The 15,647-nt window shown below is 32.0% G+C and overlaps 2 protein-coding genes across 2 annotated transcripts; both read left to right on the top strand.

Annotated features, from left to right (window-relative positions):
• The first annotated feature begins 67 nt into the window (after nucleotides 1–67).
• On the top strand, nucleotides 68–6,952 carry LOC130636229 (uncharacterized). The gene is made up of 7 exons (XM_057445885.1): nucleotides 68–283; nucleotides 520–2,041; nucleotides 2,480–2,571; nucleotides 3,069–3,114; nucleotides 3,191–3,259; nucleotides 3,365–3,417; nucleotides 6,172–6,952. The coding sequence occupies exons 2-7, from the start codon at nucleotides 1,851–1,853 to the stop codon at nucleotides 6,258–6,260; spliced, it is 540 nt and encodes a 179-aa protein (XP_057301868.1). The 5' UTR covers nucleotides 68–283; nucleotides 520–1,850; the 3' UTR covers nucleotides 6,261–6,952.
• A 1,539-nt stretch (nucleotides 6,953–8,491) lies between these two features.
• LOC130636228 (sodium/potassium-transporting ATPase subunit beta-3-like) lies at nucleotides 8,492–13,857 on the top strand. The gene is made up of 6 exons (XM_057445884.1): nucleotides 8,492–8,831; nucleotides 9,047–9,190; nucleotides 10,666–10,758; nucleotides 11,140–11,318; nucleotides 12,391–12,456; nucleotides 12,710–13,857. Exons 1-6 carry the CDS (start codon nucleotides 8,507–8,509, stop codon nucleotides 12,911–12,913), a joined length of 1,011 nt encoding a protein of 336 aa, XP_057301867.1. The 5' UTR covers nucleotides 8,492–8,506; the 3' UTR covers nucleotides 12,914–13,857.
• The last annotated feature ends 1,790 nt before the right edge of the window (nucleotides 13,858–15,647 follow it).

Raw genomic sequence — 15,647 nt, 5'->3', positions numbered from 1 at the left:
AGGAATTTGTTAGTTTTTTGGAAATTATCATGGAAGGCTAGGAAATTCTGATTCGAAACTTCGATTACGATATAATTCAATGTTAGCCCTGCTGTGCGTATATACCATAAATGTGAATGGTGGTAAAGAATGTCAAATTATATCACATCAGATGGTGAATGCTGATTGATTTAGATTATAAAGAAATAATACTTAGTTTAACCAACAGGGCGGATGACATCAAAAGGTTATGGTGTAGCGGTATGTCGAAAAGAAGCGTGTCGAATACAAACATGCTTGCAAGGTATTATTCTTTCAAGGCTACCATTTAAAGCTTTCCAAGGTCTACATTTCGTCATGTGTCATATAGAAGTTGGGAAGTTACTTTAGTGATGAAACTTTTTTCTATATAATTTTTTCTTTTCAAGGAAAGTTTTCGTTTTCTCTTTTCTGAATTGTTGCTGCCAAAATTTTTATTAACACTTGTGACATCTTACAAATGTGTCAAAGCAACAAAAATAAACAATCATTATTTTACAGAAAACCGATACCAGCAGGAGAAATGTCAGGATGTTATCAATAAGTTGATCAAATGCTGTTTGGAGAAAACAGGAGCTGAAGAAGACATCAGATGTTCAGCATTTTTAAAAGGAGAAAAGAAAAAAGCGAACAATGACAACATTTTTCATAAAAGTAAAAAAGAAAGAAAAAGTGTGAAGTCCTTAAACTTGCTGAACATGATTGCCACGTGTTAGAAAATAAAATTATTAAATTCGTTTTGTGGAAAAACTTAAACATTACATATTTGCTTTAAATGATTTTCACGGTTGCGATGTCATGGAATGCACATGGAATGTATTAGTCATTTTCTTCAGGTGCTGTATTTTTTAAGAGAGTGCTTTCTTTATCTCAGAAGCAGACATATGTGACAGCTCACAACCCCAAAACTCGGCATTCACGTTTTTTATCAGGAACCCTATATGAATCAAACCTTCACAAACTTCGTAGCTGGTTGGTTACCACCTTTTTGTGTTTACTGACAGAGTACTGACATGTAAAACCCTACCTAAAATTTTTAATAGTAAGAGTAGTAACCTCAACACACACAAAAAGATTATCCTCACAGCACATGTTGCTTCTCAACAAACCGTCGACACAGGCCAACCTAAAAGGTTACTAAGTGAGAAAAAAGTGTCCAAATTTGACCCCCCCGCAAAGTGTGTGTAGGGTGATACATTTTCTTAGTAAGAGTTCTTGCGAGTCAGTGTCATTTTTTATACAAATATTCAATTATCCTTGTTGTGTATAGTGTTGTTATTTTTCATTTTTGCGGAGACAAAAAGTAAACTTTGAATTAAAACTGTTTGTTTTGTAAATATGATATTTAAATTTAGACACTCATAATATAACGTTAGCTATTTGTAGACTACCTGCCACATTTTTTTGACTCGAGTATACACTGGCTTTGTTGATTTTCTTAAGCTTTTATTATTTCGGACAAAATTTGTCATAATTTGTGTGGTCTTGTTTTACCTCTATATTCTGATAAAATAGTTGCTCGTCATTCATGAAGTCCTATTATATACACCACCATGTTTCCATTTAACTGCACTTTCTGTTATGGCGCATGCGCACTCAGACAAAATTTATTTTAACTGCACTGGTAATAAATATGTGCTAACATATTTTTGAACCTGAATTTTTGCGTGGTATTCTAACGACGACGGTTTGATACGGCTGATTTTTACAAGTGGTTTACTGTTTCAAGATTATTGAAAAAAAAAGAAACAATAGAGTAGACTGAATACCTCGTGTTTTACTAATTTGTTGTATATATATAGACTATAAAAATGATCATTCTGGACTAAAATATGGAACACTTTCTGTGGATTAATGACACCGTTCCTCCCCCATATCGAAGTTTTGTGAAGATAAACCATCATGGTAGTTGGACGGCGAAAGTGAAACGATATCGTTTAAATAGTGTTGGTACTGTGTACCAGTATGCAGACTACCCGATTCGTCCAAACGAACATCGAAATGGTAAACAAACGAAATCAAGGTTTGTCTTAGTTTTGTGTTAATTCAACCTGTTTAACAGATTACAATCGTGGACAAAATTAATAAAAGAAACACGGCCAAAAGGATCAAATGGTCAATATTTTGTAGCTGGCAGCCTACAAAGTTGTTAGTTTTGCACGCATGTAGGCCAATTAGAGAGCGTTTAAAATTTGCTAGTGACATTCTCTAACGCTCTCACGCGAAGAAATAAGCCACGTCGAGGTCCACGAAGAAGGCAAAATTCAGAAAAAATGATCGGGCGAACATCAACAACATTTAGTTTCAGGAGTAGGTATTTAAACAAATAAATTCTAAGTCCGATGTAAACATTTGAAGTTTGATAAGTGATTGTCCATTATAGCAATTGTTAATTCAACTCTAGGAGATTGATTGCAAGAGTGTCATTGTATATACTTTGGGATGAACTTCTTGTTTTTAGTATACTTGCTAACTTAACAAGAGCAAAATCAGCTAGTAACATTTGCTGTCGAGATTCATGGATTGACAATAGAAGAAGATTATGTGAAATTCGTGAGTTGTTCATCTTTTTGCGTTTGCAAATTTTGTCGAGTTTTTTTATTTGTAAAATGTGTACAGTGTGCTGAGATAAAAAAAAGAACAAGAAATTTGGCTCCAGCCTTAGATGTCTTTTTTTATTTCTCACATGTTCTGTCTGAGGTTATTTTCTAATATATTGAGGGTTTTTTATTTATTTTATGGCACAAATATTTGCTTTAAAAAATCTAAAAACAAATCTCGCAAAATTGCCATAATTAATTTGTACAAAATTTTGCGTTAAATAATGTATTTCCTTTCTTCAGTTTTTTCGGACAATTAGAATATCAGCCTTTGTCCTTTAATTTTTCACCTCATTTTTACTAATACATCATGTCGACCAACGGACCAACACTTCTATATAAAAAAGCTTGGGAACCGATAAAGAATTTTCAAAAAACATAAATTAACTCTTTCTTTGAAAACAAACTGTTTTTTCACTGGAGGTAAGCTTTTGTTTATTTTTTGTTTAGGTTGTAACTATAAAGATATATCTGCGTATGCGCAACCTATTCCAAGGTACATTTTCTTCTCATCTTTATATCATCGTTTAATACTTTATTTTCCAACTTCCTTTATCTTTATTTTTTGTTAGGTATAAAAATACGAAGCTAAATAACCATGAAATAATCAAACGGTTTTTGTCCGGTACGTCATCTTCACTGTAAGTAGCTGTGTTTTTGTTTGTGTGAGCAGGGATAGACACAGAAACGTTTAGAAAGCCCAACCACTTGCCATTTCTTCTGCAATTACACTTTTTATTTTATAGTGAGAATAAACAATCCTTACTGCAGAAGCGATCTGCTTCGAAACAACAACATGGTACGTGTAATTTTCTATTGTTCCTTTCTCCTTCCCTCAAATTATTGGAAACGCGCGTTTCTAAAAAGTTGACGTAAGGCCTTTCTAACTAAGTGTTAGTACCATCCTGGAAGGAAAGTCCATCGAAGAAGAAAAACAGTTTTTTAAATATATTTTCGCCAATAATTGAGAGCCATGTGATAAAACGTTAAGGTTTTTAAATTAGTCAAATATTAAAATCACCTTAGAAAAGATTTGCTACCAGTGAAAGGTGAAAAATATTTACTTTTTCCTCCATTTCCTTCCTCTCGTACTTATATAATTCTTTTTTTGTTCGTTTAACAGATAAAAATAGGTTCCAAACTTTTAAGCGGTCGAACGGCGGACTAAGTTCATCTCGATCAAACTATACGAGTGTATCTAAGAATAATAAATCTGTTTAAATCCACCAGACTTGTTTTTCTAATTACATATCTAATAAGCAAATCGTGGTTATTAGTTAGTCACGCTATTTTACAACGACAGTAATTATTTTACAATGCAGGATCTTAATCATTCACGTATTCACTGACAAAGCTTTGGTCTGGTCTGCAATTTTAACGCTTTTTAAGGCGTGACCACTACATTTCAATAAATTGCAAACGACCAATTCAATAAATGTTTTGTGCAGTTGTTCATTACCTTCAAAACCCTTTATGTCCAAGATGTTTGCAGTGACGTGAATTCAACATGGATTTTAATCGGCTTTGATTTGATAATCTCATCTGCATGTTATTACTTCACATTATTGCAGACGTCTGTATTAACAGATTGCTCAAGAATTGAATGAAGCGTGATATCAAGGATATTATCTAGATGCAAGATCAAAGCCAATTAGAACTGTTTATTTGATTTTAATTTCAAAAACAGTATTGACCTGTCCTAAATGTGAAAAGCGGAGAAAAAACGGGGTGAATGAAATACTACCTGAAGTCATAAAAACGGAAAACGGATAAACCCTAACGGGGAGAATGAAATGGTAGTGCGCCAATAATTTCAGCGCAATTGGGTACTTGCGAATTGTTCTTTTATGCGTGAATAATTTGGAAGGAACTTGAAGAAACTCGTGGCTTATACTACTGCTGCAGATATTAAAAAAATCTTGAAGCGAAACAACGCACGGGAAAAGTTTGGTAGGGTTGTTATTTGGTATTGTTGACTCAATTTTGAAATTCCTCTGTTAAATTTCTATCCTTCTAGGTTAATGTTTAATAGTTAGTGTCTTTGATAATTATGTGCGTAAAGCTTTTTTCTTATGAAAACAATTCTGTTTTTTTTTGTTTATTTGAAAAGAAAGAAACATAATGCGATATTTAAGAAGGAATCTACTTCGTTTCAAATTATTACACAAAAAATTCATCGCCTTGTTTTAAGCGCTTCAATAGTGTTTTGCCAAATGCTTGGCTAAACTGCTGGAGTTTGTCCTTATTGAAGCAGCAGTTAACTCATTGCCTATTTGGAACAGCTCGTATAAACCTAATTTCATACTAAGAAAATGATTTTTAGAGCGTATTATTTTTCTCACGGAAAAATTACAAGATTTAAAATACAGACGTGATTCTGCATTGAAACTATGATTGATGGTGTAAAGTCAATTATATGCTTATAAAAATAAAAAAAAGTTTATCGTTTAAAAAAGTATGAGAACAAAAGATGCGACTTGAGAATAATAAAAAAATATTGAATGAAAATAAAGTCAGGAATGTCAGTAACACCTAGAAACTTATTTGAGAACTTTTGACCTCTGGCATCCGATACGTGGTTTTCTTCTTTTATAGAGGTCTAATTTTTTTCTCCCTGTAATTTATTTATTACATCTATGCACTCGTACCAGACCCCATATTGCAAAAAAGCTTACGAATCAACTTTTATATATTCCGTTTGAGTTTATTCACATTCGTCACGTAATAACAATATTAAAAACATCAAATATTTAACGAAATTCATTTTTTTGCTATCGAAAACAAAAAATTTCTTTATTACGCAAACTTCATGTTTTGAATAATTTATTTCTTATCGTTTGTTTTGTTTAAATATTCTACTATTCGACACTTCGAAATATCAAAAGTTTAAAACTTCGCCACATTTTGTTTTATACTTTGTTTGGCAGTTAAAATTTATCAGTTATGCTTTTATAAAGGCGTGTTCCAAAACAATGGTTTTAGAATATGCCCATCCCTCATAAACGGGTCAAATCACCTTAGGTTCATGCCAAAACCAACTTCCCGACCTATCTTTCAGCCTCTTTTTTACGTTTTGTACGATAAACTATTATAAAGGACTGGGGTCGAGACCAGATAGAAATTTTTACGTGAGTGAATTTTAATAAAACCTATGTCAGATAATTGTTTTTAGTTCACTTTCAATGAAATAAATTCTCTTCTGTTATCTTGTTTTTTGATTGACTGCTGTTTAATTTTGACAAAGTAAAGGTTCAATTAATTAATATTTGCACTGCGGCCGTTGCGCGTCACTAATTGCAGTTGTATTAAATATTTCCATGCAAGCTTTCAAGCTTGTAATTTTCTTGTTTATTGCAACTGCTTTTGTAATTAATGATTTCCATAGTGATCGCGTCAATCTTCTAGAATTTGATCCTCATAACTACCGAACTATTTAAAATCTCTTTTTCCTGACTTTATCAATTACTTTTAAAACTTGTCGTAAATCTTTAGGTTTCATATCCTGCACAATTTAGTCCTAGTAATTATGCGGATGTTTTTACGTTCTTTTTAGAGCATAAGAGCCAGTTGTCAATCAATGGAGGAAAAATACTATGCACGAAATCCCAAGGAGTTAACACAGAGCGTAAATTTACAGTCTGATTTCGCAACATGGTGCAGAATACAAACATATCGTTACCAGACTTTTTTTACAAAGTATGCAGGACAGCACAATGTGCAAATTTGACTTAAAAGATAACAGTATATGACCTAGTGTGTGTGTTTTGTATTAACTACTATTTTTATCCGATTTTATATGAAAATATTTACGCCAACTGTGTCTCTGTAGAGAAAAATCTTCTTATTAAATACTGCAAAACCTGTTTTACATAAAAAGACCCATTTTAAAACTTTTTTTAGCGCTCTCCCACTAGTGCGAACGAGTTGAATTATTTTTACAATTATTAATGGGAATATTAAAACGTTGTCTTTATTTCACTAAAAAGTCTAAACGATGGTGTGACACAACTTTTCTTCACTAAACAAAACACAGATGTAACATTTGTATTTATTTCCATGCGAAGTTGTGAAACTCAGAAATAATGCCTGTAATTTTAAAGAGTAATAATTTTGCGGCATGTAATGCAAGCCTTAACTTATCGTAAAGTTTAACACGACATTGTCAAGTTGTTATAAATAAAAAATTGTACATTTTTTAACAACACGTGAATAACAACATAGCGTTTTCACCTTTTTAAACTTTTTGTACACTATAAACAAGTAATTTATTTTTCGTGTTTGTATTGTTTTAAACATGTAATGTTTTTATTTTTCAAGAGATTATTTACATTTCATATTTTTTTTTTTACAACCGGAAACATTCTCCAATCGAAGTCTCCATGAATTGCGAGGGTAGTTTACACAATAATTTATTAGTTTATAAATAACTGACATATCCCGCAACTTAAACTGAGATCTAAAAGAACCCAGATGTTGCCTATCTGTGCTTTTGCTCGGCTATGACGAGCATATTTCGAAATAGGTTTTTCTGTCCTATGGAGAATCGATACTTTGAAAAGTGGCAGTTAAAAATCGATTAACACTACTGATGTTTAAATTTTAATCAGTTATGAGGTCTAATTTCTACTTTCAAAAAATGTAGATCAAAAGCTAATGACATTTATTATTCAGTGTGGGGAAAAATAAGTTTTGCTTCGGATGGATTCGATAGAATTTCTCATTTCTTAATTTCAAACATCTTCTGACTTAAAGAAATCGAAATTCACTTACATCTTACTTTCGTATACTGTTTAATTTTGTCTTTTTATAAAATTGTTAACAATTTTAAATGAGTTATTTATATAGTTATCAACTATGTTCAGTTTGTTTACATTGTTAGCCGCAAGTATTTAGCAAGGAAGCTGCGGTCAACGTGGTTATCAAACCCATATTTTTAAAAACAATGTCCTATAGATTTTTAGAACACTATGAACTGTCGTGTCAAAGTTTTCTCTTCAAATTATTCTGTTATAAATTTTATTTCTGTCGTCTTTTGCCTTGGTGTTGCGTATTTTTTTATCTCCTTTTGGAAAATTGCTGGTCAGTTATTGTGTTATTCTAACAACAATATTTGCCAAAAGCGGAAATGACGTCATTTTTTGCGTACGCATCAAAAAATTGATACTCGTCCAGGCCGCCGACAGGAAAAATCTTTTATTATCGAAACTAAAAACTTTTTATTCAGATACAATTCTCCAGGCGTGCTTTGTATTAATAGTTTTCTTGATTAGGACCCAGAAATCTGAAAGGCGTGATTTGGTTATCCAACGATTTTGTTTTCACATTAACTCCAGACTTTTAATTCCCCAGTAAAATTTCCAAAAATACGTCACTTTAGCTGACGATGATTTTCAATCTACTCTACTCGTTTTAGGCTACACTCTGTTTTTAGTACTATCTTATAAGAACAGTAAGGCTGAAAATGACTAAAAATAAAAACAAAATAAGAACAATGGCAAGGATAAACTTCTGCCGATATTCTAATTTTTTATGAAAATCTTACATAAAATATGGGGATTATACATTTTTTAAACAATTGTCGTAGGGTCAATTGCGATTTTGTGAAACTTGTACTGTTTTCACAAATATATGTAAATTAAGAAAAAAATGCTCAAAATTAAAGAACAAAAAACCACAACTTAAACTTAATATTCAAATGTGAAACTTCCTGTTTTTTTTATAAAATATTTAGTTTGGCTTGCATATGATACTATGGTTTATGGATAAATTAAGCAGATCTCGTGTTTTTAATATGGAAAATCATACTTTGTGATTGCTAAATATGTTAGTTTATACATTCACTATTTTTGTAGAAAACGCTTCGTGTTTGCAGTATCATTCTGTGCGTCATGTTTGTTTTGTTTTTACAAAAAAGCGCGCCATCTTTTCATTGTGAAATAACGCGAGTCCCAGTCTCCTTTTTACGCAAAGTGCGGGCATGTGCCAATCAACGCCTCACTCTGGTTTATTTGTGTTGTAGCGGAGAAGCATTTGTTGGTCGTTCGTTACAGTGTTGCAAAAAAGAACTTGCAAAAATGGGTGACTCGAGCAATGAAAAAAAGAGTGTTGGAGAAAAATGCAGTGATGGTTGTTCAAATTTTTATGATTTTTTGTATCACAAAGATCCAAATACAGAAGTTGTAACGGTAATGGGACGAACTGGCACAAGCTGGGGTAAGTGTAATTTGAGGACTCGCAAGGTCTGTGTCTTGTGCGACTGTCCGTATTTGGCTCGCCTATCTTCATACGGTCTGCTATTCTTTTACATTGTATATTCCGGAATTTTCTGGTCCTGTTTTTTCAAGAAGTATTTATGGAGGACCATGCCTCAGCTCGTTGCTGATTTTTAGGCATTTGCAACAATTTAAAACAATTTAAATTTATTTTAGCAAAAATTGGTCTGTTTTATCTTGTATTCTATGGGTTTCTTGCTGGATTTTTCGCAGCTATGCTAGCTGTTTTTCTCTCAACCATCAATAGTCCAGATGGTGAAGGTGGTCCAAAACTTACTCAGTTTATAAAGAATCAACCTGGTAAGCTACATTATATATCTATATTCTATGGTTGCCAATGCAGATTAGGGGGAAGAGTCAAAAATGATTTTTTTTTAAAAAACGTCATTTCGACGTTCTATCTAAAATCTATTTTTGACTCTTCCCTTAATGGATAGTTTTGTTTATAGACAAATACTTATACTTGTGTTGCTAGCTGGCTAGCTAAGCATTGTGTTATTGACGATAAAAGGTCAGGTTTTCTAAAATTCAAAATTGCTCTTCATCTTAAGATGTTTAGCTTATTATGCAAATGTCTGTTGTTGGCAATTTTATGCCCACATTACTTTTTGGCTAATTTTAAGGGCTCTAAATTTAGAAAAGAACAGATATAAAACTGTAAGTTTAAGTTTCGAATCAATTGGCAAGAGCAGCTTTTCTAATTCAATTTATTCCAAAATGCACTCCCATGTTTATATTTTCTTCAAAGTGAAAAATATAAACAAGCATTAACAAAGACAAGAACCACCCCAGTTTATTTTGTCATAAAAGACGAATTAAGGACAATCTAACTATTAAAAACAACCCCGGCAGATGATTCCACTGCTTCTAAAAAAGCATATGCTAAAATTACAAAACACCACAGACTTGGAAAAAATAAATTAAAATTTGTTTTAAATTCCATAAGAAATTTGTAAAGTAATGAAAATTGTTAGATTTAACTCTATTTCATCATTAGGTGTTTTACATTTTTGTATTTGTTATTAATCATTTATTTTGTGATGCATTTAAAGCCACTTAACTAGTCATTGACCTCTGCTACATAAGTATTTCTTAGTTTAATTTTTGTTATGATTTTCTGCGTCTTGGAAAGACAAACAAGAGCATCCTTTTTATCAAAATTATTTTTTTCAGGTGATCAGCGTTTTCAATTTCAGATAATAGACAAGAAAATTATATTTTTTTGTTCCACAAACAACTTAACCAATCTATATTATAATACCTCTGTCTGTCTGTCATGCAAAATGCTAGCTGCAAGTAGTGAGACACAATGCGGTATAAAACGAACGGCCAATCCGTGGATTTATTCACGGGCTACCTACTAGTACTAATAATAAGTTATAAGGTCGTATTGACAAAAGTTAAATTTACAAGATTTTTTATAGAATCCATTAGCACTTCATTTCAATATTTTTGTTGTTTAATATTAATGTGCAAACAAAAATTACAGAAGCATTGAGGTGTATGACGTTTTGTTAACCTGTTGCTGGATGCTTTAAATACAAGCCAAGTGTTTTTGCAAAGCTAAATTAAATGTGAAAAATTGTTACATAATCATGTCATGAATACCTTTTGTTTTATACAAATGCTGTGGAAAACTGCTTAATTAATCTAATCACAATGTAAAAAATTTGTGTGGTCATATCAAATTTAGTTTTGTTATTAATTTTCAGTCTATTGTATTGACTGAGGAAAGTCTTTTAGATCTTAGTTATAATAAACTGTGCTATTTTTAGGTTTGTCACGATTAGATAAAAACTTCATTCTCAACCTTAACAGTAAAGAGTCTAAAGCTGAATATGTAAAACAGATTAATGAATTCCTAGGAAGTAAGTATATATAAAACTTGTTTTCTATAAATGTATTTGGAGAAAGAATCGCTTTAAAGATCGCAGTGACAACTTTTGAGCAATTTTATGCTGAGTTAGCAACAATCTTGGGAAAAATCGTGAATAAATCAAAACTCATGACTTTAAACTTTAAGTAATCTCTGACCTTGAGTTTTTAGTCAATGTTCATACTTTCTGTTCTGATGATAACAGCGTTCATTCAGCTCCAACATTTTTAGAATGACAATAGAACTTATCTAATCTTATCTAATAATAAATTAAAATCATAAGATTTCTAGCCTATATTTCATCTAAAAAAAGAGTTGTTGATGATGTTATTTAAAATAGAAATCACATGATTACAATTTTTCTAAATTCCAGGTTATAAAAAAGGTGAGAATTCTGGAAAGATATGTAATACAAGTGATCATGCTGGTATTCCTGAAGGTCAGAAGCGTTGCATATTTGACACAACTCTATTGGACAAGTGTGCAAACCACAATGGTACTGACTATGGGATTTCTGAGGATGAGCCATGCATCTTCATTAAAATGAACAAAGTTAGTATTTTTTTTATCTCCTGTGATATCTGAAGTTATGTCACGAAGCGGATTGTTCATGTATACTTTTAATGAACTTTTTTCAATGCTAGGTCCGCAATAGTTTACTATCTAAATATAATAAACAGAATATGGATATATGCTTGGTGTCTGTGAACTCTGCTGACCAGCTGACCTCTGAGACGGTTTTCACAATCTTTGGGTACCCATCATTCATATAAATAGAAGGCCTTTTCATGCTTTATATAGAGTATCATTTTTGGCTTATAAGGTTGAACTTAAAGGGACTACAAAAGGAGCAGTTAATTTTTGACTTTAGTGACATGAAAATCTGAAGGAAAGGAAGGTTTATGAGCAATGAGGACAAAACAACATCTTAAATTAACATTGGTATATATCATATTTGACCGGAATATAACTAAAAACAACATATTTTACCTGCCCTGCCTGATAGGTATTTTCTTAATTTTGCACAGAAACATACCAAACTCTTTTGGTATGTTTCTATTAAGCTTGTAAAGTCTGTTGGGCAACAACAATGACTTTAAAAACTTTTCAGAGGTGTTAATCACCTTTATAAGATTATTTAGTTTAGTATTTTGTAACAAATACAGTCTCTTACTGTATTTTGCAGACTATAGTTTTTAAAAAAAATACATTTTACATGGAATTTTATTGTTTTACAACCACTATTTAAAAACATAAAAAAAAAACTAAATATAATTATTTGGAAGTATTTGGTCATTTACAGTATTATTTAGGACAAAAAATGACACTATGCAATAGGAAAATTATAATGTTATGTAATTTTGTATTCCAGTTTAGGAAATAAAGTCAGTATTCTCAATATACGCAACAGGTGTTTCATGCATTCCAGTCTAGTTACAATGATTTGTTACAATGATTTGTCTTGCGTGTTTAATATAATATATATTTTTTTAATTTGCTATAAATACAATAAATAAGCTGGTTATTAAATCGTGCAGAAGCTGTTAAGCTTACAGTTCTTAAAATAAATCATGTTATATTCACCTTGTAGCACTGGACATTGTATTTACCCCTTTTTATACAGGTATATGGTTGGGTTCCTGAAAGCAACGATGGTGGTGACTTTCTCACACTGGCCTGTAGTGGTAATGTAAGTTGCATATGTTTTTTTAAAATGACTGGACTAGTCGGTTAGAACAAAGTATATTTAGGAAACTATTAAGTATTTATAGTTCTCTCATTTTCTATTTTTTTATATTCACTACTTTAGGCCACCTTTGGGTTTTTAAAGGGTCTGACCCTCCTGTTCCTTAGAAAAAACTTCTAGTAAAATGACTTTCAGATGCACAATTTGTTGCTACTACTTTTTTGTTTAACTCATGTATTTTGTTTTTATTATACAGGTAATGGTTCAACCTAGTGGGTTTTTGTTAAGTGCTTTTCCATTCCGTGGAGAGAAAAATTATCCGTCTCCAGTAGTCTCTGTCAAGATACCTAAAGGAAAGACAACTACTTGTCGTCTTCAAGGCAAAGACATAGAAGTATCATCTACTGAAGTGGAAGCTAGGGCCTTTGGTAGAATAACGTTGAAAAATGTTGGCCAATAATGACTAGTGAAAGCACAACATAGCACTTTTTACAAACTTTAACCTTTTCTCTCTCCCATTTACCGTCATCCGAAGTAGAAGCAACTCAAGTGGTGCTCTTTTGTATTTATTATTATTATTATTACTACACCTTCCCTCCATCCCGGTCATACATGTTGCTACTACAAGTAGTCCTTGCAAAACATCTCATGTCTATCGATGATTATTCGTATGTTCCATGATACCTGGATGGAAAGAAAAAATTAGGAATTATATATTTTTTATATATTCACAAATATGGTTTTACACATAAATGAATCGGTATCGATTTTAACGAGTCTCTACTGGATTAAGGAAGCAAAGTGAGGCGAAAAGTACAACCATTTTTGTAAATATGTGTGCATATAATATGTGACTATATAACTAATATGTTTAGCTTGTGTAGGTTTCCTAGCTTCCTATGTTTTAGTGTTAGTATAAAAATAGGTGCAAAGACAAATAACCAGTTCGTAGAACTGTTGTATATAAAAAAAATATATAGTATAGTTGGCTGATTTTTCATGCGACACCACCCTTAAGAAAAACAGAGTTTCATCGTTTTTGTTTTTTCGTGCACTTTATTGCGTAGAAAGTATCTGTTTTTAGTTGGTGTCCACTTGTGAAGCTACATGTTTTGTGCTATGCACATGTGTTGTATAATCCATTCTTTTAACGTTGTAGATACGCTCATTGCTTATTTTATAAGAAAATAACTTGTGTACAGTTAAAAAAAAAAAAGAGTTTTTACACTCCTACTGTCTCAATGATGTCAAATGGTCACTTTACTTTGAAGCAAGCAGCATGTGTTGGCATTTATTACTTTAGAATATGTTTTATCGGCTTGGATATATATAAATAGGAGAGATTGTTAACTTGTATGTTTTGAAATTCTTAGTTTAAATAAGCAAAACTGGCTGCTGTTTTAATCACGTATTTTTTCTTTGTAGTAATTTCACAAAAATCGTACTTATGCGTACTAATTTTAAGCTTCTGCGCAAAGAAGTTTATTGGTGTATTAAAAAAAACTGTCGAAGTTGCAACCGGAGCAGCTATGAGTACAGTTTCAGTTTCTACAGCTTGCATTTTACAATTACTCGTCATATGGAAAGTTCAAGCTTTTGCAAAAATTAAAACGCGCAAAGTTTGTTAATGTCGCTATTGCGCGAAAATTACGAATAAGCTTATGTATAACTTGCTCGAGATATTTTTTACCTGCGCTTTCTCTGTACGCACTGACGTTTACATAGAACTGTTGCCAACTCTACCATAAGGTGATTGATTGTTGACTGATGTTTGCGAGGTCAAAAATGTTTTTCGCGAACATTAGTTTTCGCTCAAACATCATTAAGCAGAATATTTATTAATCGATGTTCTCAGAAAGGAAAAAAAAGAGAAAATATCTTTAGCTCTATTTTCACGAAATTGCGAATAAAAAGCGAAACGGCACGAAATTTTGTGAAGGTGGACAGACTTTAAAAATCCTGCAGGTGTACAGCAATTTACTGAGAACATCCCTGTATTTCTAAAATGTCGCGAAATTTAATGTTAGAGGGTGCGCAGACAAATATTAAATCGTAAAATTCGCAAAAAAATTTTAACTTAACGCACATACCGAAATTGGTTTTCGGGATATTCCTCTTTAGTGTGTCACAGGTTTTCTAAGAAATTTATAAACAGCGGTTCAAAATTACCACAAATACTAAAGTCGATGATCAAAACGCATAGAACCTGGGGACACGTTAAAACAAAAAAGTACGCGCTTTCTCTTTTACAAATAAAATAGGCTGAGAATTCAGGTTACAAACAAGTCTATTAGAGCAATAAAGAAATGACCAGCCTGGTTATAATGTTGGTTTTCTTTTTAAAAAAGCGTGCAAGTCTGTTGGAAAAAGCTCGTTTGAAAAATCAATGCAATCAAGGAGTGATAGAGGTCAAACTCTTATCAAGGGAGTTACAAGCAACCGAGTCTCCTTTTCCTAAAAATGAAAACATTACTCGCACACGCCTTTAAAAATTTAGATAACGCTCAGTAACTTCAAATGAAATCAAGATTTTGCCCTTAGCAACTGAGATTGAAATGAAAGATGGACTTTTCATAGTCCAAAAAAAAACATATTGATAAAAATTGCAGTTTAAAAACCAGGACGTCGAGAGGATATCCGAGGAAGTGACGGTCAGAGGAAAATTTTAAAATTTAACGCACTAGATTGGGTAAAAACGCATCCTCTGCATAAATCTCTCTTATTAACCATGAGTTACAAAGATTAGGGAGGGGTTCCCGGCTACTACGACCTTGATTATATTGAGAAAGTAACCCTCGACAAAAAAATTATTTTAAAACAGAACGAGGGTCAAGAAAAACACGCTCTAAAACTTTGGTTTTGATCTGACAAATTAAGTACGCAGTTGGCACCGTCTGATTATCTTTTACAGCTTTTGGCAGATCATATTTGAAAATCTTGCTTATATATTTTTAATGTGCGTCCAATAGAATTCTTACATTCTTGCTTTAGATAAGTGTCGAATACTAACTTAGCTGAATCAAGCGACGTGAAATATTTATCAAATCCATGTGATATGAACTGAAACGCTTCCTTGCACCTGCTCGTAACACAGTTGTGAAATGAAATAATTTTATATATATTTTGTTGATTTTTATTGATTTTATTAATAGTTTTTTTTCTTCTGATAAAAAACTACTTTATAGAAACTGACT

This window comes from Hydractinia symbiolongicarpus, chromosome 3 (genome assembly GCF_029227915.1).
Source record: "Hydractinia symbiolongicarpus strain clone_291-10 chromosome 3, HSymV2.1, whole genome shotgun sequence".
In the NCBI taxonomy this organism is placed as follows: domain Eukaryota; kingdom Metazoa; phylum Cnidaria; class Hydrozoa; order Anthoathecata; family Hydractiniidae; genus Hydractinia; species Hydractinia symbiolongicarpus.
Note: the sequence above shows the minus strand (reverse complement) of the source record. Positions and strands in the feature narration are given on the sequence as shown.